This window comes from Squalius cephalus, assembly GCF_949319135.1.
Source record: "Squalius cephalus genome assembly, chromosome: 9".
NCBI classification, from domain to species: domain Eukaryota; kingdom Metazoa; phylum Chordata; class Actinopteri; order Cypriniformes; family Leuciscidae; genus Squalius; species Squalius cephalus.
The window spans coordinates 15476283-15498259 of record NC_137130.1 but is presented as its reverse complement, the minus strand read 5'-3'; the positions used below and the strand labels follow the sequence as shown (position 1 = coordinate 15498259).

The 21977-nt window shown below is 35.9% G+C and overlaps 1 protein-coding gene across 2 annotated transcripts; it reads right to left on the bottom strand.

The window, feature by feature from the left end:
* Positions 1-42: 42 nt before the first annotated feature.
* On the bottom strand, positions 43-21715 carry sytl5 (synaptotagmin-like 5). 2 transcript variants are annotated; one of them, XM_079880221.1, is made up of 17 exons: positions 21613-21715; positions 12947-13319; positions 12325-12531; positions 11975-12090; positions 11203-11311; positions 10637-10739; positions 10411-10540; positions 9386-9486; positions 9090-9167; positions 7313-7378; positions 6962-7140; positions 5967-6069; positions 5697-5858; positions 5489-5597; positions 3289-3421; positions 3005-3213; positions 43-1468 (listed from the first exon to the last, which is right to left on the bottom strand). In XM_079880221.1, exons 2-17 carry the CDS (start codon positions 13069-13071, stop codon positions 1326-1328), a joined length of 2073 nt encoding a protein of 690 aa, XP_079736347.1. In that variant the 5' UTR covers positions 13072-13319; positions 21613-21715; the 3' UTR covers positions 43-1325. The 2 variants fall into 2 exon arrangements, with proteins under 2 accessions (XP_079736347.1, XP_079736348.1); XM_079880222.1 differs by lacking the exon at positions 7313-7378.
* Between the last annotated feature and the right edge of the window lie 262 nt (positions 21716-21977).

Sequence of the window (21977 nt, the reverse complement as noted above, 5' to 3'; positions counted from 1 at the left end):
TATTTCAATCCCTCTTTTTTCTTTTTATATCCAAATAGAACCTTAAACCACTTACATTTTTATAGATAATTTTATTCTTAGGTTTTTCTTTGTATTTTCAGTTATGGTAAACATCATGCATTTGTGCAATGTGTGCTTTCTTCAACACTAAACTACTTTCTCCTTTGAGGTGAGGCTTTCTGTGTGATAGAACAGTGGTAGTAGTGGTAGTGGTAGTGGTGGTGGTGGTGGGGGGGGATCTACCTGACAACAATCATGTCATTGTAATATTTGCATGCTGAATTGTGACTAGTCTTTAGAAAACAGGCTTAAAGATGTCTTAATAGAAATGTAATATACTTGACCTACTTTACATTTGGGGTTACAACTATCATTTTACCAAAAACACTGGATTTTCTTTGAGGAACTGTAAATCTAGTTAAAGGTAATGAACCACATTGTTCCCAGATAATCTTTTTTTATGCCACGCACCTATTTTCACATTCTAACTGTGGAAAAAATAGCTATGAAACTACAGTACATTGTTCTCAGTTATTCTGCCATTTGTACAAGTGTTATGTGCAGGTGGTATTTGTGCAAATTGGATAAAAAAATTATCTTGTGTGTGTGTGTGTGTGTGGAGGAAGTGCTTTGTGCTTTGTTCTTTCTGGACAACTGTGACCTTTGATTGTTGATAATGCTCACTATGCTCTTTTTAAATAGTACTCATGTGCTATTCACAGTTATGACCAATGTGTGTGATTGTAATAAGGACACCTTAAAATAAAGTGTAACCTTATATATTAAAACAATGTAAATATACATTTAAGTACCACGTAATATTCTTTCTTCAGTAAGCCTGATATCAACAAAATTTGAAGCACACTATTCCGAGGATTGCTTAATACAGGTACTCAACTAATGTGAATGCGTAAATAAAAAAGCTTATATTAAATATTTAAATATATTTGGGAGAGACTGTGTACCTTTTTTTTGCTCTTCCCATGTGCTTTATCAACATGAAGTATCGCACTAATATAAGTGATATATATATCTATGATATATATATGGATATCCATATGATATATAGATGATATATGATAATGATTTAAATCCAATTCCATGTGGTCACAATTGAGACACGTTAAAACCAGGTGTAAATAGGACCTTAAAGGCCCATATGTGTATGCCACAGATGTGTTTTGAGAATTTAGAGAGCATATGCACGTTGGAATGAGAATCTGGGTAGTGTGAGTACTGCCAAAGAACATAAAGAGCACTTTAAAGTGTCTAGAGGTGATCAGATTTGATGCGTATTGCCAGGGAAACTGTCCCTCCTCTTCTCTCTATGTCTTCCTCTTGGCCATGCTGGATCGCAGCATCAGTGTGCACTCTTGTGGGACTTCAGGGTTGTCAATCATGCGTTGCCATAGCCGCTGCTCCTCGCCGCAGGAATCGTTCCAATCTACTTCTTTCCCATAACTCAGACCTGCAGGACACAAGCAGGTCATATGATTGCTCTGTATGTAAGATCTAAACAGAGATATTAGCTGTACTGCTCAACTCTCAGACACCCACAGTGGAATCATTTCAAAGGTTGTTTAAAGAAATAAAATATACTTATGCAAAATATAATTTTTTTTGGCTGTTAGGGTTCAACCATTTTGTAAGCAATTCACACCAAAAAGCCCATTTAGTATATCACAGTGAAATTAAAATTGCAACAATGGTTTGTCATTAGGCTATTTTGAAACATTTTATAAAACAAAATATCTCGTCAAAATCAAAATGAATGAATTTACACTAGATGGTAAGTTTTTTTTAGTGTTTGAAAATGAGTCTCGCATGCTCACCAAAGCCTGCATTTATTTCACCAAAAATACAGTAGAAAACAGTAATATTGTGAATTATTTTGTATATTGCAATATATTTTAAAAATAAATGTATTTCTGTGAAGCTAAAGCTAAATTTTCAGCATCATTACTCCAGTCTTCAGTGTCAAGATCATGTCATGGTTATGTTTGAACTATCAGCACATAAAAATATCACTGTCTACATTTACTTTGTCAGCAATTTAATAGGGGTGTGATAGTCCTTTCATTTTACATGTGAAGAGGTTAGCCAATCCTAATAGGGGTCCTTTATTTATAGAAGTCTTAAAGGTATAGTAGAAAAATATCAAAAGGCTAGAGAGGGTGGAAATTAGTCATGTAAACTGATTTTAGTGCAAGAAACTTTGAGTAATATTTGTAATTATAAACACTGTAAAAGGCCCCTTTAACACAATCATCAAAGAGTGAGTGAAGATATTAATAAAACATATTTGTAACAGTAAATTAGTTTAGCATGAATACAAAATGTGTTGCAGAAACTAATGCTTCATGCATCATTGATGATGGATTTAAGAGACGATCAGAAAGAACATTACAGTGGAAATTATATTCAAGAACATGTGGGACTGAATGATTATCTTAATTTAAGTTAGAGAACATTGCACAGTAACGCACAATATCAAATCTGAACAAATCTGTCCTACTAATGTGGGGAATTAAATGAAATAGACTTCCATTAGTGAATGGAAAACTATGTTTCAGGTTGTGCTTTGAAAAGTTTGGCTCTTATTCCTGACAGAACTTAAGTATTTTGTGATTGACTTTCAAGTGTCAACTAAAACTATATATTAAAAAAAAAAGAAATTGAAAAAAGCTAAAGTACAATAAACATAGATATTAGAATAAAAAAAAACTATGTATAAGTTGAAGTATTAATAAATTAAAGTTATATAGAAATATATATATTTTTTAAAACTTAAAAGAGAAAAGCACAACAAAATGACAAACTTTTATTAGAATGAAAGTTGAAAATCTAAAAATAAAGGCTAATTCAAAATATTACGAATTCAAAATACTATAATATACCCATTGTTTGCGTAAAACGCTGAATTTAGCATGTATGCCGGTCTTGTGTATTTTTGATACAAAAATACAGATTGAACTTAAAAAGGCTAAGCTAAAGTAAGACTGACCTGTCCCTCCCCCGAGCCGCACACCACCCAGGAAGACGTTGCTGGCAAGCGGTTCCCTGTCCCACACTGTCAGCTCCAGACACACGCTGTCCAGATCGCTGTGCTGCAGGCCGCAGTATGTGAAGGTGTGATTCCAGCGTGGGTTTACAGTACGCTTCACCACCTCGGTCTTGTGCTTTGTGCTTTTCTTGTCATCAGGCAGTAGGTATCTGATACACAAGCAGAAAACCAGGAGTGTGAGTTTGTGAGATATATATGAATGAAATCAGAGGAATTCAGCTCACCCTTTGACGAATGGGTCAGAGGACCCTCCTTTAACAGCCGTTAGGTTTTTTGCCTCTTTAACCAGCAGCTCCACCATTCCTCCTTTAGGAAGTGTGATGGTCTTCTTCTTTCCTTTCAGAAATCCCCTTTTCACTGAGAAACAGAAGAGAGCTTGATTACACACTTCATTATTATATACAGGGAGCTCAAATATAAGCTTTGTTGATGGCACGTTAAACATATAGTGTCCCGTTACAATGTTTAAATCATTAGACCAGTAGTTCCTAAACTGGGGCGACACAGAGGGTGTATGCGAACAAAATGCTGAGTTTTTGCCATTTAATTTAATTCTACCCCACCTTAAAATTACATTAAAACCGAGCATGTATTTCTAACTGGCAAAATGCCGTAAAAGGTCAAATGCATGACATCCAATCAAATTACCTGACTGCATCCCACACAAGCACTGTGCATGAGAGGTTGTGTGCTGCTGAGTCTGCTGCCTTAGCAAATCGAGCTACATTACTGTCATTCTCGGCATTGTACCTTTGTAAATGTAGGAATTTAGCACTTACTAGCATGAAGAACAAATATAGACACAGAGAGTGCATAGAGATCCTTTTAAGACACAAACTCTCTTCAAAACAAAACCATACCCTGTGTGAGGTCTTGTTTTTAATGTTGAATATTATCATTATCAATATTATATGAGAATGCAACTTTTCCAAGTTCAAAACAAAATGGTAATATTAAGTGATGTTCATTTTAAACACAGTATTGTCAGTATTGATTGCTCTATTTTGCAACGAAATAATAGTTCCAATGAAAGCCACAGCAGAACTGAAACGAATCTGAGGCTTTGAACGAATCGTGAGAGTCAATGTTTCATTCATAGATACAGTCACTTGCTTTGTAACTGAATGAATGAATGACCCGATGGCTCAAGCATTAAGACAGTGACTTACAGACACCTACTGGCGGTTTTAGTTTAATATTTAAAGGAAAAATCTTTATTTATTCACCCTCAAGTTGCTCCAAACCTGTATCAGTTGATGGATCTCATTGACTTTCATATTATGGCAAAAATACTATATACTAAAAACTATGGAAATCAATGGGGTCCCATCCACTGTTTGATTACCGACATTCTTCAAAATATTCTATATAAAATTCATTCAGGTTTGGAACAACTTGAGGATGAGCAAATGATGATAGAATTTAATTTTTTTGGGAATACCATCCAAAGTATCACTTTGTATTAACCACCATTGCATATTCCTCTATTGAACATTTCTTATTTAAAACTTTTTTTTCTTCTGTGTAAACTATTAGATATGTTAGATTAACGTACCTATCACAAAATTAACCAACCATGAAAAGTACCTAGTTTTTAAAACACAAAATGTTTGTAAATTTACATTATGCATAAATGTAACTTTAAACAAATATGTCCTTTTATCATTTTATTATATATGATATGATATCATTATCATTTACTTTTTATAGTATTTAAAATATGACACAAAGTGTTTTACAGGTAGCAAAGCGATATGATATATAATATTAGATATTAAAAATAATTCAATATAATACTACTAATAATCACAATAAATAATTCTTCCACTTATTAATATAGTTAATTGTAACCTAACTGTAGGCTGTTTATGGCTTCGAGGCAACATCATAATTCAAGATCAATCCATAAAAAAATTATTGCCACATTAATATTAAATTCATAAGTGATGTTCAGCCAAGGAAAATTTACATCTTCATCTTTTATTCAAATACTATTAAAATTTTGTTAAAGATTTTGTAAGCTATCACGTAGTTGTGCTTGGAGTCATTTGCTTTATTTGTGAAAACGCAATGAAACATGCCAAATTTTGCAGACATAATTTTTGGCCAGGCTGTCATACAAAGAAATTATGAACACATGAAAAAACCAGAGAAGCCCAAAAAACTTTATTTTGCACAGTAAAATAAATCCTCTAGCTGTAGTTTGTCTTTTTTTAGCCAAATAATTTTTTGTCAGAAAAATACCTTAACCAAGTTTAGTGTTTTGTTCCTCCCTCATATTTAAAATATAATGTAATATTTTTTTATGGTTTAATCGAACTTTAGGTTAATTAAAAAAAAAATATTTTCACTACTGTAGGTCATAGGTTTTATCAACAATGAAAATGTGAAAGAAATTAAATAGAAATTATTTCTAAGTCATACCTTGCACTTGATCCAGAGGCAGGGAGACATTTCTCTCTGCAGGAATGTACTTCAAAACCACTGTAAGTTCCCCTTTATAGTGCATCACTGAGTCCACATAAGACTCATTCTGACACAGACACACACACATTTCAGTATCACACTTTTCCATGTCAACGCATTTCTTTTTATCTCGCTGTTTCTGTTTGTGTGTGTGTGTTCAGCTCACCCTAGGCTGTAGAGAGTACCATTCCTCTATCTGCGTGTCAAACTCCCAGGAGTCAAAGGTCAGCTCCGTCTCCCCCAGGAAGTTGTTGTGTCCAAAACGATCATGATGCCACACAGAAACCTGCAGTGTGCGTGTCTCCAGCTGAGAGTGACTGACTACATACTACTCAAAGGGACAGACAGATAAGAGCCTTTAAATCAATATCTCATTTACGATATCTCATCAATCTCAATATAAAACCCTGTAAGGCAGGATTGAACCCTCTCTTACTCTCAGGTTTTCGTTGAAGACTGGGTTAGTGGTGTTGCTTTTGATGCTGGTTTTCCGCTTGCTTTGACGGGACTTGTCTGGCAGGAGATATGTTTTAATATAGCTGTAAACACACACACACACAATACCAAATTTGTTGCTTCTGTACAATATCAGTCTCTGAAGCATCAGTATTAAATTGATATCTTAGACAACAAATAATAATTTGTTGTTAATATACAATTTATGAGAATATATGTGGATACTGGACAGAGTTAGATTTCTGTACCTTTCAGCACATACTGTATTTAATTATTAATATTTCAGCAAATATTTCAGAACATTTTCTGGAAAATTTCAGCTAAATCAAAACTGAAAATAACTGTATTAAATGAAAAGGTCACCCATCTTTTTGGAAATGAAAAAAAAAAAAAAAGTCTTTCGAGCTCTAAAAATGACAATGTCCTTACATCCATACACATTTTCTAAAGCCATGCCATTGACTAAAAATTACTGAAAATCAACTATTAACAATAGTTTCCGATAATTGAAATAAAAGTTAAAATAAAATAAATATGATGAAAGACTTAAAAACTTAAAGAAAATTCAACTGAAATAAAACAAATATAAATGATAGCTAAATATTTATAAAACTAGTAAAAAATTACAAAAGCACATACAACTATTAAAACTAAAATGAAAACAAAATATAGAAATAATAGCTAATTGAACATTTTAATAAATTTTACAAGTGTATAAACAACAATACTAATGTAAATAATTATAGAATTTACATTTAACATTATCACATGGACCTATCCCTTTAAATACAGTAAAAAAATAAAATACTAATTGTAAATCTAATGTTAATATATGGACACCCCAAATACATGCAGTGCAGGGATGCTCTGCCAGGGCTCAAAGTGAAGTGTATAGCTGTCTCTCTCTCTCTCTGTGTGTGTGTGCGTGTGCGTGTGCGTGTGTGTGTGTGTGTGTGTGTGTGTGTGTGGCCTTACGCATCCGTGCGCTGTCTCCTCTCATCCCCGGTTGCTAGGCAGCGGCACTCGCGGACGAGCACGTTGAGTGCCCCTGTTTTATAGCTGTAAGAGATGTTGAGCAGGATCTCCCCGGAAACCCGCACGTTGCCATAGTCCCCCGTCTCACTGTACACGCTCATCATACTGTTAATGCTGGTCTGGAGAGAATATAGGGAGAGTTTTTGGCTGTGCATCTTTCACCAGCTTGTGTTTAAATGTATGTATATATGTATGTATGTGTAATACAGAAAGGCAAGAGAGAGAAACTGAAGCGAACACAGCAACAGACAGACAGACATCTGTACTCGAACACACACACTGAACACTCACAGTGTCAGCATCTGAGTCAGGTACATTAAGGAAACCCCACTTTCTCTCCGAGGCAGGTGTGGAAGACTAGAATAAGACAGGAGAAAGACAGAGAGCAGAGAAGACAGACAGTATGAAGGGAAGCCAGGAAAAAAAAACAGAGCAGAGAAGAAGAATAAGAAAACCTATATAATGTGACATTATAGAGCCAAGAAGGAACTTTTTCACATTTGATTATTGATTATTAGCTGTTTAAAGTGACAGTTCACCTAAAAATGAACATTGTGTCCTATTTACTAACCCTGATGTCATTGCAAACCCATTTGTACTTCTTTCTTCCATAAAAAGAGATTTTATTTTCTAGTAATGCACATTTCAGCAACCAAAAATATTCAGCTGAATTTTTGGTATTGGCGGTAGTAGTTTTGAGGGGACGAAACCATTGACCAAAAAACACCATTTAATTAGTATTTCTCAGTAGCCGAATTGGGTGACTAAAGTATTGAGAACTTTACTACGACTACGTCTAATTTATCACCTGAGAACATAAATCCCCGAACAGCATACCAAATTCAATGAACAAAATGAAATTACCCATACATACAATTTAGTTTTGGTTTCGGGCTGAACGAAAAATTTAATTTCGGTTTAGTTTTGTTATAAAATTAATTCAGTGCATCGCTACTCTTTTCCATATAATGACATTGAATGGGAACTGGGGCTTTTGGGCTCCAAAAATGACAGAAAAACCCAATAAAAATAGTATAGGTTTTTTGAAGCCATACATTTTATGTAAAATGTAGCACAGAGCATATGAATTTACATGAAGACTAATGCGATTTAAGAGCTATGTCAGAAAGATTTTCAACAAGTAATAAATATTGTATCATTTGGGTCTACTTTGGAATATTTTATACTCTGACTTTATCACACAAATTGAATTGACCACTTTAATGGTGCTTTTTGTCATTCACTTTCACTGTATGTCAAAGAGTAGCATGTTCATGCATTCTTCAAAACATCTTTTGTGTTCCACAGAAGAACATCATTTAGATTTTGAATGATATAAAGTTGAGTAAACGATGGCAACTTTAATTCGGTGAAAACATGACCGTTTTGTTGTCAGTAAAAGCCTGTCTTCGCTAGTTTTTTTCTCTTTTCATGTGAAGAGTGCTAAATGAAGAGGAAACACATCTGACTCATCTAGCTATTAGAGACTGCGTGTGAGCTATGAGTTATGTCAGCTGTTTTGAAAGAGGCCACTTGTCTTCATGTTTGCCTGAATTATTTCTCTTTGTTGTGTCTTAATGCACCACCTGCGTCTGTATGTGTGGCCAAGAACCGGGAACTATGACAATGATGCACTTTCAGTAGTTATTGCGAGTTTTATCAATGCTAAATTGTGTGTATATGAGATTGTGAGATAAAAAATGCATGCATGGGTCTACCAGGTGAGTCAACAAATTAAGTGATCTCATGTAACTGGATATTTTGCCAGGAGGAGGAAATGCTAATATTTACAAGGATATATATTTATATTCAAAAGAATAGCTGGAATGAGTTTTATAGGGTATACTTAATATCTGAAAAAAGAGAGTAAAAGCAATGGGTTTCTGGTTCCCCTTCTATAAGGCACACAAATATAAGTCTAAACATACAGTACACACATGCAAAACACAGAAAAAGGAACAAATATATTTTGTTTCAGTCAGACATTTGCACAAAGCCAGCAAACACACACTGCAGCAAAGCACCTGTGATTATGTTGTTGTGCGTGTGTCTGTGTAAATCATTATACCATTGATTGCGCACTGCAGACGCTCCGGTTGGTTTTATAGTGTGCTGATAACACCGCATCAATGTCCTCATCCGAGTCCTAGAGCACAAACACTGCCTTCAGCGAATATCACATTGAAACAGCACTGCTTTTCTTTATGCAATCACTTCACTCAGTGATATGATATCATAAAAATCACATTACAGAAGACTGTCTCTTATCATTTTAACTCCCTATCCGGAAATCTATCTCATATCCTGCACACAGCAAAAAATTGGTAGTGAGAAGTGGTTTAAGAGACTGTGGCTGAAATCTACCCCATCGTTCAGTCCTGGAACTGAGCGGCATCGACTTATCAGAGGATCTTCACTGAACCCCTCACCAGGATTACTCAGGTCCACCTCAGAGCGACTGCGATCTGTGAAGAACAGAAAATGAGATGTTCTGACTATTTTATATTATCTAATACTTCTAAGGACATAGAGCGAGCCTAAGACCACAAGTGAAAACGCATTTTTTTAGCATTTTTCGGAATATGATATTTACTTTTTTCATTACAAATTACATCATTCCCATAATTTAAGCAAAAGGTTGAACTGAAACACTAACACAAATTTCCGAATGTTTTAGTATTTGGCATGTTTGTGTAAACCCCGATGATCATGTTCTCCAGCATGATTTGAGAAAGATCCAAAAAGCATCTTGTGCTTTAATGGAAGCAAGAACATCTGACAGTCTGTACAACAATGTTAACATGGCCTCAAACTGTTGTTCTCAACTAGGGTTGAGCCCTCTAAGATTACTTAAAATGATTAAAATAAGACTAAACAAACATAATAAGCTAAAGCAATTAAAGGAAAAAATAGCAATATATTTTATTATATTTTACCACTTGCCTAAAATTACCACTGGTCTAAAAATGCTTATTTTAATTAGTGTCCTAGAAATAGTGCAGAATCTTGAATATTTCTACATGGATTTGTTTTACTTTTTTTTTAATTGATTTTTCAAGAAAATGTTTTACATAGTATATCAAAGAAGAAAAAAAAACATTAGAAAAAGAGGTAGACATTCTGTTTTTGAGGTAAGTATTGGTTTACAAATTCAAAGACACTGATTATTGTTTGTTTACATCATGACAGTATTTCCATTTCTTCTACATATATTTCTATTTTACATGTTGTAACTGTTCATTTCCATGTTTAAATTAGATTTTCAGTGTGGTCTCTGTAAATTTTTTATATTAGAGTGAACTGATGTAAGGACAGTTTTGCATGCAAATGTTGTTACTGGTGTCACTGGCAGCAATAGTATATATGTCAAGTTGTTGCCATGGTGATACCTGATGAGAGGGAGGCTCTGGATATGGCGATAGAGGGTGTGCTGGAATCTTTTTGTCTCCGCCCATCCGCCATCTTTTCAGAAGTGCTGTCACTGCTTTGTATACTACACACGCTCTCTGCTCCATCCGGCTGAACAAACACGGACACGCACAGACAGTAAACACTGCTTTCTTGTCATGCACACAAGTCTGTATATAGGAATGCAATTGTGTTTTCATGTGTTACCCTGTTTCTTGCCTCTGTCTGGGTTGGTGTTTTGACCATTTGTGCTCTCATGTTATTGGGTACCGCTGGTAACCCTGATGGCTCCACTGCTATCGCTTTCTTCCTAAAACAGACACTTAATGAGAGTGAAACACTGACAGTCTTATTGAGAAGACACAGGCTTGAGACGCTAGCTTATTGCACTAAAGTATATACTGCCTATTATTTTTTTTTTTTTTTATAATATGTGAAACAGTATGCAATATGCAATCATTTCAAACAGCGATATGCTACATTGTTGTCACATGACCTCATTGTAATGCATGCTTAATTAATGTTTAAACCATTGATGATATTACTCCTGGTTCATTTGTCACATTGCTAATGGTCGAGCATTGCATTGTTGCATACAGTGTTTACTGTGTTACATTTAAGCAACTGTAGTAGGTCTTTCTGTTTTTCCACGTATAAAGAAAAAGGCATACGCTGCACTGCATAATTACTATTAACTGCAGGAATTGTATCAAAGTAAGTGATTCCAAGCATAGCAAAGTCAAGCTCAATGGACTGTAAATTATGCCCCTCACCCTTTCCTGTTCTTCCCTGTCCTTATCTGGAATTGGGACGTAGGCGATCTCTCGTACTGTGGTGTAGATGATCTCTCCCTCTCTGATGGTCTGGGAGAAGAGCCTCCATCTCCATAAAGAAAAACAAATGTTCATAATAAGAATCGAATCAAAGCCGTTAAGCTAAATACACAGTCCTTTGACCATCTGTGTATTATTCAATAGTGACCAATAAAGTTAAATTTGGGTATTTGAACACGGTATTCTGCTCAGGGTATAGTGTTCTCAGATGATAAATGAAACCAGTAGTAAAGTTCTTTGGCAACAATATGTCAGCTGAACAAATTTGCATATTGCTTCTTTAGCATCCTTTTTGGTCACGCGTCCACACTGACATGTTCATCCGCTGTTGCTTATCCACATTGTGTGCATGTAATAGATGCAGACACGGTCACTGTTCCATCAATGGTTTCGGCCCTTCAAAACTATTCTGGCTGCAACCAATGTTGTGGATGTTTTTGGATGCTGAAATATGAGGTGCATCACTATTAATTAACACAAAACCTGTACTTTTTTGTCAATGCTGCTGTTCACCTGGACATGAACAAACAATGATAATATATTTATTTTGTATACACTGAAACATGTAACTATTCTAGTATTCAAATCATTAAAAAGAGCCTGGAGAGGAAAACCTTCCATTATGTCAGGGCATTGTGTAAAATGTATGGCAATATTTCCAGGCATTGTTTGATGGATGTTTGTGTTGACACAAACTCTGAGTTGATCTCACCTGGAGGACTGCTGAGGATTGACTGTTTGACTACATCAGTGATGGGTACACCGACTTGTTGAAACCTCTTGGATCTCTCTTCCAGAAACCATTCTCCTGTAACCACCTTCAGTTCCCTATGACAGCAAGTCACACACAGACAACACTGTATAAGCCACAATTATAGAAGTGACAAGCATAGCTTAATTGGTTCACCTATTAAAGAGCCTATGAACTGCAATTTTCCATACTGCGTTGACACATTTCCTATTGAAATAAGTTGGTGCAGAACATGGATTAAAAGCCAAAAAATGCATTTCATGGTGTCTTTCATCTTTTCAGAGTGTGTATGGATATTCTGTGTGACTCACGCAGACTTTGCACACACAGTGCATTTGCAGTTGCTGCCTGGAGGCGTAGCAGTGCAGAAGTTGCAGATGCGCCGATGACAGTTGGTACACACATTACCCCTCTGCAGGATGAGACCCAGCGCACGCAGACATACGGCACACTCACGCTGATCAGCTGAACTGCGCCGCCCGGCTCGCCTCAGTTCCAGAAGTTCATTTTTCAGCTTCCTGTAGAGGCACAACTGGCATCACTGTTGGGGAGTAACTGAACGTAGCCATTAACTACAGTAGGTCTGTTTCTTATAACACGGTTCATCTATTCCAAAAAGAAGCTGAATTTTCCACAGAAAATATGCAGATTTGAGTCGCTACATTTTAAATATTTTTTAAGCAGAACATTTAGTTTATGCGTTTGAAATAGAATGGGGCATCAGTTACTGTCGTGAAACTGTCACTGTAGACAGCACCACTGATTATAATGAGTTCTATTTGCTTTTGTCGTGCTGCAATATAATTAAAAAGGATCTAATTGGATAGTTGTATACTAGCTACTTTTTTAGAAGTTTATAGACTAGCTAACTACTTTTGCAGAAGAAAGAAAGAAAATGTCTGTTTGTGATGATGTGCAGGTGGAAGACTCTACCTGATGCGTTTCTCCTCTCGTTTCCTGACCTTCTCGTCTTTCTGGAGAACACTGAGGATCGTCTGCTTTTCGTGCTCCAGAAGGAAGGACAGATTAAGGGACCCGGTTGTCTTCGCCATGACCATTTAAAGAACTGCTCACAGAGCTCAAGGAAAACTCAGCCAATAAAACTGGCCACAAACCAATAAAAATTAAGCTTCATGAATGCAGCTTGAATCCTTATGATTTAATGAAGGATTGCTTTGGCACATCTACATGTCGACACAAAGGTCATCTGCCCGCTCCTTCAGACGATAACATTAATCTCTCAGCAATTGTAGCAGGTCTTGTGATCCTATTGGTCAGTGCATTAACCCTTTCACCTGATGAATGCCTGCAAGAATAACATCCATATAAAAAAAATCAGTGATCAATCCGGGTATTTTATGTGTAATACTTACAATATACATGGTAAATCATGATTCATGTCTTCTGACCTAGTTAATTGTTCATGATCTTTTAAAAAAATAGAGTTTAATATAATATAAATATATATATATATATAAAATATATAATATAAAACAGTTACATTCAGAAAAAAAAAAAAAACTTCTACTGAAAGTAAGTTGAAAAAAAAAAAAATGATTCTGTGTTTCCATCAGTCTGCCTGCAAGGGTCAAAGAAAGAGAGGGTAGAAAATCATAATGAAAAACCTATTATTACACTTTTCAATGCAAAAAAACTAAACAAAAACAAAAAACCATCCACTTTGGCTCACAAATATCCTCAAGAGGGAAAATTATTAAAAATGTCTGACATGACATGAGAATCTTTGGAGGGAGCTCAAACTCCGTGTTTCTCAGCGACAGCCCAGAAACCTGACTGATCTAGAGAAGATCTGTGTGGAGGAGTGGGCCAAAATCCCTCCTGTAGTGTGTGCAAACCTGGTGAAAAACTACAGGAAACGTTTGACCTCTGTAATTGCAAACAAAGGCTACTGTACCAAATATTAACATTGATTTTCTCAGGTGTTCAAATACTTATTTGCAGCTGTATCATACAAATAAATAGTTAAAAAATCATACATTGTGATTTCTGGATTTTTTTTTTTAGATTATGTCTCTCACAGTGGACATGCACCTACGATGACAATTTCAGACCCCTCCATGATTTCTAAGTGGGAGAACTTGCAAAATAGCAGGGTGTTCAAATACTTATTTTCCTCACTGTATATATATAGATTATACATGTATATCCTTATATATAACAATAATTTAGAGACAAAATCAAGCACTTTTTATCTCTCTGCTTTGTTAATAGACTGACAGTCCAGATGTCAGTATGAGAGCCCAGCCAATCCGATACAGCTACAGCTACAGCTACTAGTCACCATTTAGGTTTTTATCTAAAGCGACAATACACTAATTGCAGTGGCAGTCTGCCAGCGGCAATCTGAGGTGAAGTGGCTTGCTGGAGAGCACAAGAGTAATAGAACAGGGCTGTAATCACTGTACATCATGCATACTTGGGACTGAACCTACAACCTCTGCATTAATAGCTGGCACTTTCCACACGATAATAGGGCTTGAAATGGATGAGAACGAAAAGTTAATTCAATAATGAAATCCTACATCCTTGTCAGTCAATTTTCTTTTTATTTGGAATCCACTAAAATACAATAGAGGGAACATCATGCCATAAAAGGTGTGTCTGTTGTCTAAATTGTGCCTTACATTTTTGGTAAAAGTTAATCATTAAAGTTGTGATATTCACAAACCATTATAGAATGTATATACATTTTATAATTATTCACTTATTTGAACTTTTAGCTGAACTAAATTTAATGCTACTATTAATAATGTATATTATAATATTGTAATGATTATTATAATAATATCATATTCATGTTGTTGTTGTTTTTTTAAAGATAGTTGTTTTTTCAAACATATCTTTTGGTTCTCTCTCCAAATATCTCCAAAGGACATGGAAATTTTGCTTTTATTTATTTAAAGAAAAAAAAAAAGTATTCTTAGAAAGTGGCTTTTTAATCATGTTCAGTTGTCTTTACTGGAAGCCCCATCAAGACTGAAGCATTTTACTGGCCTGGATCTGTGGAGGACTTATTAATTTCCTGTTTGGAGAACTGATTTATGAGTCATATCCAACTCCTCTGTTTGCATGAACTAGGTTAATATGTAGCATTTACTGCATGTGTGTATGTTGTTGTAGGTTTGTTTGAAATTAATAGTGAATGGCAAATGGGTAGGACACCAGTACACCAGTGTGTGTCTGTCTATCTGTCTCTGTGTGTGTGTGTGTGTGTGTGTGTGTGTGTGTGTGTGTACGACTTGCTTTTTTCTATGTCGTCTGTCTGACAGAATCTGATACACCATGTCTAACAGGCCAGCCTACATAATCAGAACCTTCAAAAGCTGTTTTTCACACCATCATTTACACTTAGAAAAGCGTCTGCCATTGGTGACACAACCACATCCGTACATCTATGCATCACAAACAGGTGACAAATTATTTGTAATGTCGCAGCCAAAAATTGCTTTAGACAATTCCATCTGTGTATGTTTGTGCATTTGTGTGTTGTTCGATTAAGTGTCTGACTCAACAGGAAGACATGGAGCAAAATTAATTAAAATTTCTCATGCAAGAACTGTTTACAGGGACACACAAATACATGCAGATTAAAAGTGTAACTTCAGTATCTCTGCTGAGGTAGAGGACAGCATGTGCCAGCAGCACTGCTAATAAAAAAAGCTCTTCTGTGTCTTACTGCCGTCATCGACAGGCAGTTGTTGTATGCGTTCGAGTCTGAATGTTGGAGTGCTCATTATACACTCCTGAGCAAGGTGTACTGCTGAGATGCTTCAATAAAAACTGCAGGGTTACAAAAGGTGTGGTATCACCCTAGATCCCACCCTAAGTACACACATTAGTGTACACAAAGCCCTGTATAAACACAGCAACACACAGTTCTCTTACGTTGTTAAGCAATAAACACAAGCGTTCAAACGTTTAGGGTCAGTAATATTTTTAATGTTTTACAAAGAAGTCTCATGCTCTCCAAGGCTGTATTTATTACAATTTAAAATAATTTTTAAATGAATGTTTTTATTTTTGTTTAAATTTTAATTCTGTGGCGACAAAGCTGAATTTTCAGAAGCCATTATTCCAGCCTTCAGTGTAACATGATCCCTAAAAAATAATTCTTATATGCTGATTTGGTGCACAAGAAACATTTCTTTTTATGTAAAAACATTTTTGTCTATTGTCACTTTTGATCAATTTAATTCCTGAATACAATAATTAATTTCTTTAAAAAAAAAATTCAAACCTGTGTGACTGGACTTTCCGTGTTTTCACTGTTATACGGTAGGCGGCGCTATGATGACACATCTTCTGAAATAGCCTAGTATTGAATCTTCTGATCAATACTATGAAAGGTCGTTTCCGCCACAGAATACTTTTTAAAAAAAGATAATTACGACTTTTTATCTCACAATTGCGAGATATAAAGTCAGAATTACGAGATATAAACTCGCAATTGTAACTTTCTTTTTTTCTTGCAATTGCGACTTTATATCTTGCAATTCTGACTTTATAACACATTTATATCTTGCAATTCTGACTTTATAAAACGCAATTGCAAGTTTATATCTTACAATTCTGACATCTTTTCTCAGAATTGCGAGATATAAACTTGCTATTGCGAATTATAAGGTCCAATTCTAAGGGAAAAAAGGCTGACTTTTTTCCTCAGAATTGCGAGTTTATATTACCCTGGTAATCCAGAGTTCTCGCGAGAGCACAAGTTGAATTTGCTCAGCGAGCTACTCTGGTGTCGAGTAATGATGCTCATTAAATATGCCCCTCGATCTGAGCTGCACCAATCACATCGGGTTATCTGATATAGGCGGGCCAGAGGCGAGATAAACAGATGACGACAGCGCTGTGACGTCTAAGTCATTAGTAAACAAGCAAGATGGCTATGGAAGCATACCAGTTGTTTGAAACGGCTTTGGCTGCTATAATGTATGAGTTAGACTTGGCTTTTTATCTAAAACAGGAACAAAAGACGCCGCTCGAATTGTTCCTTTGCAAGAAGGACGTTTTTGCTGTTTTGCCGAACGGATACGGTAAGAGTATAATCTACCAGTTAGCTCTGCTGGTAGCGTATGGGGTTTATTGTTGTGATTGGTCGTAGTGTTATCCAATTGCGTGCAGTGAGATTTTCAAATGCATGCTTGGTGCCGCCTCTCGAGCTGGCCGATTTTCATTAGTCGACGCCAGACCATTAATCTTTTAGATTTAGGTCTGGATTTCCAGGCTAAGTTTATATCTCACAATTCTTACTTTATAAAACGCAATTGCGACTTTATATAATGCAATTTTGAGTTTATATCTTCCAATTGCGTGTTATAAAATCAGAATTGCGAGTTTATTTCTCGCAATTACGAGTTTATATCTCACAATTCTGACTATAACACGCAATTGCGACTTTATATCACGCAATTGTGAGGAAAAAAAGTTGTGAGGAAAAAAAGTTGCAAGGAAACAAGCTTCCATACAATACACAGGTGAAGAAGCAGAAACCAGCGATATGTAAGCAGATTCATATGTAAAAACGCAATCGTTAACATTAAACAGCATATAAATCATGAAACTTACCCACATTAAAATTGATTAAAAAAAAAATGTATGAAGCTAGAATAAAACAGTTTTTTTTTTTTTTTTAATGCAGAGGGTCTGATCCTTCTTTTGATATATTGCATGTTCAGATAGCCTATTCATACAACAATAATTCATGGGGGCCATGAAACTTTTGTGAAAATGATCAAAAATGTTGGCGCTGGCTGGCAACATTTTTCGAAAACGCTGGCAGGGGAAAAGAGTTAAGACACAACAATAATGTCACTTTTAATGAACCTCAGGCTCTAGTGCACATGAAGACACCAGACAGGAATAATGCTGCCTTCTAATTCTCCTGGGAAATTCGTATTTACTGCTCGGAAGTCATTATTATGATGTGATGAGTTCAAAAGATTACGGTGGGGACAAAAGCATAAGATTTCATATTTCTTTATCTCTTTAGTTACTGACAAAAGACAGGAAGCTTTTCAGCCCTAGTGCAACATAATGAAGCGCAATGGATGCGCATTAGGTGTGTAATTGGTTATTTATCAGTGTATTTTAGCTTTCTCATGCTGAAATGCAGTTGCACAAGCCTTTTTTGTATTATGCATCAACAGTACGCAGAATGCATGCAAAATAAACAGTGAAGTCAATATTGAGCAATGTTTTAATTGTGACATGCCTCACAATCCTGATTTTCCACTGGTAATTAAGACACCGTGGTGCTGTTCATGTGTAAATATGATCATCCTGACATGAACTGAAAGCAGCATGAAAGATGACAACATATTGCAAGAACCATGGGAAATAGTTTAGTGCATAAATCTCAAAAGAACAAGTCAACAAGCTGCCAGTCCATCTCTCAGCTCACAGTAATTACTCCTCTAATGATGGAGACACATTCACCAACAACACCTGGCTTAATGGAGATTCATTTCATGCATGTTTTATGCCTTACAGAGAGGCTGCATTAGCATAATAAAAAAGAGACGCAGAGCTATGAAATGCAGATTAGCAAGACAAATTTGAGACTTGGGTAAGTATGGTAGTGGACAACCGATTTTCAGTAGCCAATGGCAATATCAAAATCTAGAGAGCAGGGTGGCTAATGGTAAGCATAATGCCAATGCACATGTTTATTGTAATTTAATGGCAGAAATTACATTATTTTACACATTTTTTACTCAAAGAGCTTTGTGTAAAGAACACAAAGGGGAAAAACTTCTGTTTATCACCAGACGAACATGATACATCTCAAAATCACCATACATGGCAAATATATGGTTCACAAACTTTTAACAGCATGCAAGTAGTGGATGTAAAGGAAATGTTGTTTTCAGATTGCGTATGAAGTATACCCTGGACTAATGACATGCAATGATATATAATGATGTCCTTCTCTCCAGCTGTGCCCCGTTGAATCTTTAATGCATGCCTCTTCTTTAAACACACATACACACAAATCAATACAAAATGTCAGTTATGGATAGTCAATTGTTAGTGTTAAGGTCCTTCAGTAGAATGATATGTGCAGTACAACTCAGTCAATCATATGAGAGCACATTATATTGAGGTAAACAGTCTGAACATGACAGATTTTGGTCCTTCTATCTGGGAAGTCAACCCACATTCTCTTTTTTTTCAAGACCAGTGCACATTAAAATTAGAAAAAGGCCTTAAAAATTTAATGAGTTTGCTTTCAGTCTTTTTTATGAATTTTACTTCGTTTTTATGAACCTGCTGTCACTAACGTCCCTGTCTTTATAGCTAATTATGTTAATATTTCTATCTTTTAGTGAAGATAATACATTTTCTGTGTGACCTGTATGTATGTCACTCTTTTACATATATTATAATCTTACAGTGATTTTGTAGGGGTGAAATTGTGCCTCAAATACACAAACCAGCCAACTTTGTTAAGTTAGTTTTTTGTTTTGTTGTGATGGTTGAAATTTGATGCAAGAGCCACCTGTGAAAGGACTTCCAAAGAAAAACTGAAATGCAAATTCTTTAATATCTTCATTGTTTCTTCTAGACTATGTTAACACTCTCTACTCTTCTCTGGTGGAATGAGCTGCCAACCTCCACCTGATCTGTTGAGACATCACAACTGAAGACATGTCTCTTCCATAGGCACTTAACCAGGGCTGGCATCTTTAGAGAGAGAATTATGGATTTTTCGGGGAGATGGGGGTGTTTAAAAAAAAAAAAAAAAAAAAACTTTTATCACAAGATGTGTATTGTGATTGTCAAAACATTTGGTAACTGAACAATTTTACCAACAACATGTTACACAATGAATGCCTGGTACTGTGTTTTTAGTAGGGCTGGGTTTTGACACAAATTTCATGATTTGATTCATAAACTTGCAATTCGAATAGAATCTCGATTCAAAATCAATTCATTTAGATAAATATCGGCAACAGTACATGAAAAAAACAAACAAAAAAACACTCAACTAATGCTGTAATCTATTCAGGTCAGGGAACCCTGTCAGCTACATAAAATGAACAACTTATGTATACAATTAATATAAGGACGTTTTTACAATAAAAACGTTATAATAATTTTAAAATTATATAAGAGTGAAAATATAATGAATATGTAATATAGTGCATTTATTTAACAAAATGATCCTCTCTCTCTCTCGCAATACAATGTTTCCAAGGCCCTATAGTAGCCTACTGTGTTGTTGCCCGTTAAGTATTATCTGTCTTTTATTAATGCTGTTACAGTGGTAATCACACTGAGAACCAGAACAGACTTCCTGCTGGTGTACTGAACTAAGTGCCCACTCACACGAGTGGAAGAGTGAAAGTTATACACGCAGATTTGAGCCCTAATTATTTACGGAGGTGACAAAACCAGTGATGGATGAATGCCTCTAAGCGTGTTAGCCTCTTGTCACATGCCGGAATTTAATGGTTTAAGGTGTGGTATGTCGCCTTTTGTGAGCAACAATATACAGTAAATCACTTCTGTTTTCAGAAGCTTTAGCTATTTATACCCGAGTGAGGCATAATCAAGATAAAAGGCAGCTGAGGAACAGCAAATCAGTTTGACTAGTGGGCCAGTTTGACATTCGTGACGTCATAATAGCCCTGGACAGCTTTCCGCTTGGTATCATACTAAAGGATAAACACAGTTCACTGGCACGTGCTTAAAGCTGTAATCATGTGGAAGAGCATCTTATAGATCACCTCACAGAAATCGTCACTGTACAAGATTATATCCTACCTCTCTCTCTCTCATATAGGCTATAGGAAATATAGAGGAAAGGTTGGCAAGTTGATTTCTCTAATGCATAAATTGCTTAATTGCTTGATCTAGCATTGGTTTTGTATATGGGCTTCAAACAACTAGGCCTACTTCAAAACTAAATTAGGTAAATTAGATAATTTCATTTAGTAAATTACATCTTACGTAAATATAAATACAATCATATTTTTTTTAAATAGTCAAATGGACACATTAGAGCCACAATGGAACACATTAAGATTTTGTCACTAGGACTTATAAGGCATGCATCTACAGAAATTCACTTTCAAAAATAAACACCCCAATTCATTTTCACTGTAGTAAAAAGTAGGACAACTAGCCTAATTTAATATGTGAAAGATATGTGATGTGATGTTCAGCGTACAATGAACACCACCGATTAGATTGTAGTGGCACTTTTGAACTTTAACAAAAAACATCATACACAAATTTGAAAACGACTTCAGGCTGCCTCGAAAAACAATTACAAAAACGCTGTGGTGCATTGCACCTGTTCAAACACCTGGTGAGACGACATTATATGTAGCTAATGCCACAACAGCGTTAAAACTGGCTTGTTTGTCATGGGATATCTTCTGGTTATGACTTTTGCGGGGTTTAGAATGTTTTAAGGTGATGTAACCGATATATGAAGAAGATATAGCCTGTTAAACATGAGACAGAATGGGAGCATTGAAGTTCCTGCGTCCATCTCACCTTTAAGCTGCGTTTATTCCCTCAACCCGCAAACATGAAACACACCAGGATATAAACTGTTGTCCTACCTGCCGCAGCCTTCGTACATGAATATCCCGTGAACTGCAGTGCTGTTACATGGTCAAGAGCAGTTTTGTAGTGGTGTGTTCATTGCAGCCCGAGCTCCGAGCGCGAGGCAAACCCCCCCACGCACCCGCCGCTGGAGATGTTCATAGCGTGGGCGGAGTTTGCGCTCCCACGGATTCCCCGTGACCGTGTACACACACACACACACTCTCTCACAAGCAGTCTTTTACGTGTCTGCATCACAGGACTGCCATATACACTGTATAGACTAGAGAGGGAACATCCTCAACATATTAGTCAGCATATGAGTAAGTCAGCATATGATTAGTCAGACAGACAGACAGACAGACAGACAGACAGACAGACA

Bases quoted from the DNA above. Each gene is read 5' to 3' on its own strand.
- sytl5 (XM_079880221.1), bottom strand. From the start codon at position 13,071: ATGGTCATGGCGAAGACAACCGGGTCCCTTAATCTGTCCTTCCTTCTG. The intron at 12,532-12,946 runs GTAGAGTCTTCC...GTGCCTCTACAG, and splicing joins CGAGAGGAGAAACGCATCAG to GAAGCTGAAAAATGAACTTC. The intron at 12,091-12,324 runs GTGAGTCACACA...TTGCTGTCATAG, and splicing joins ACTGTGTGTGCAAAGTCTGC to GGAACTGAAGGTGGTTACAG.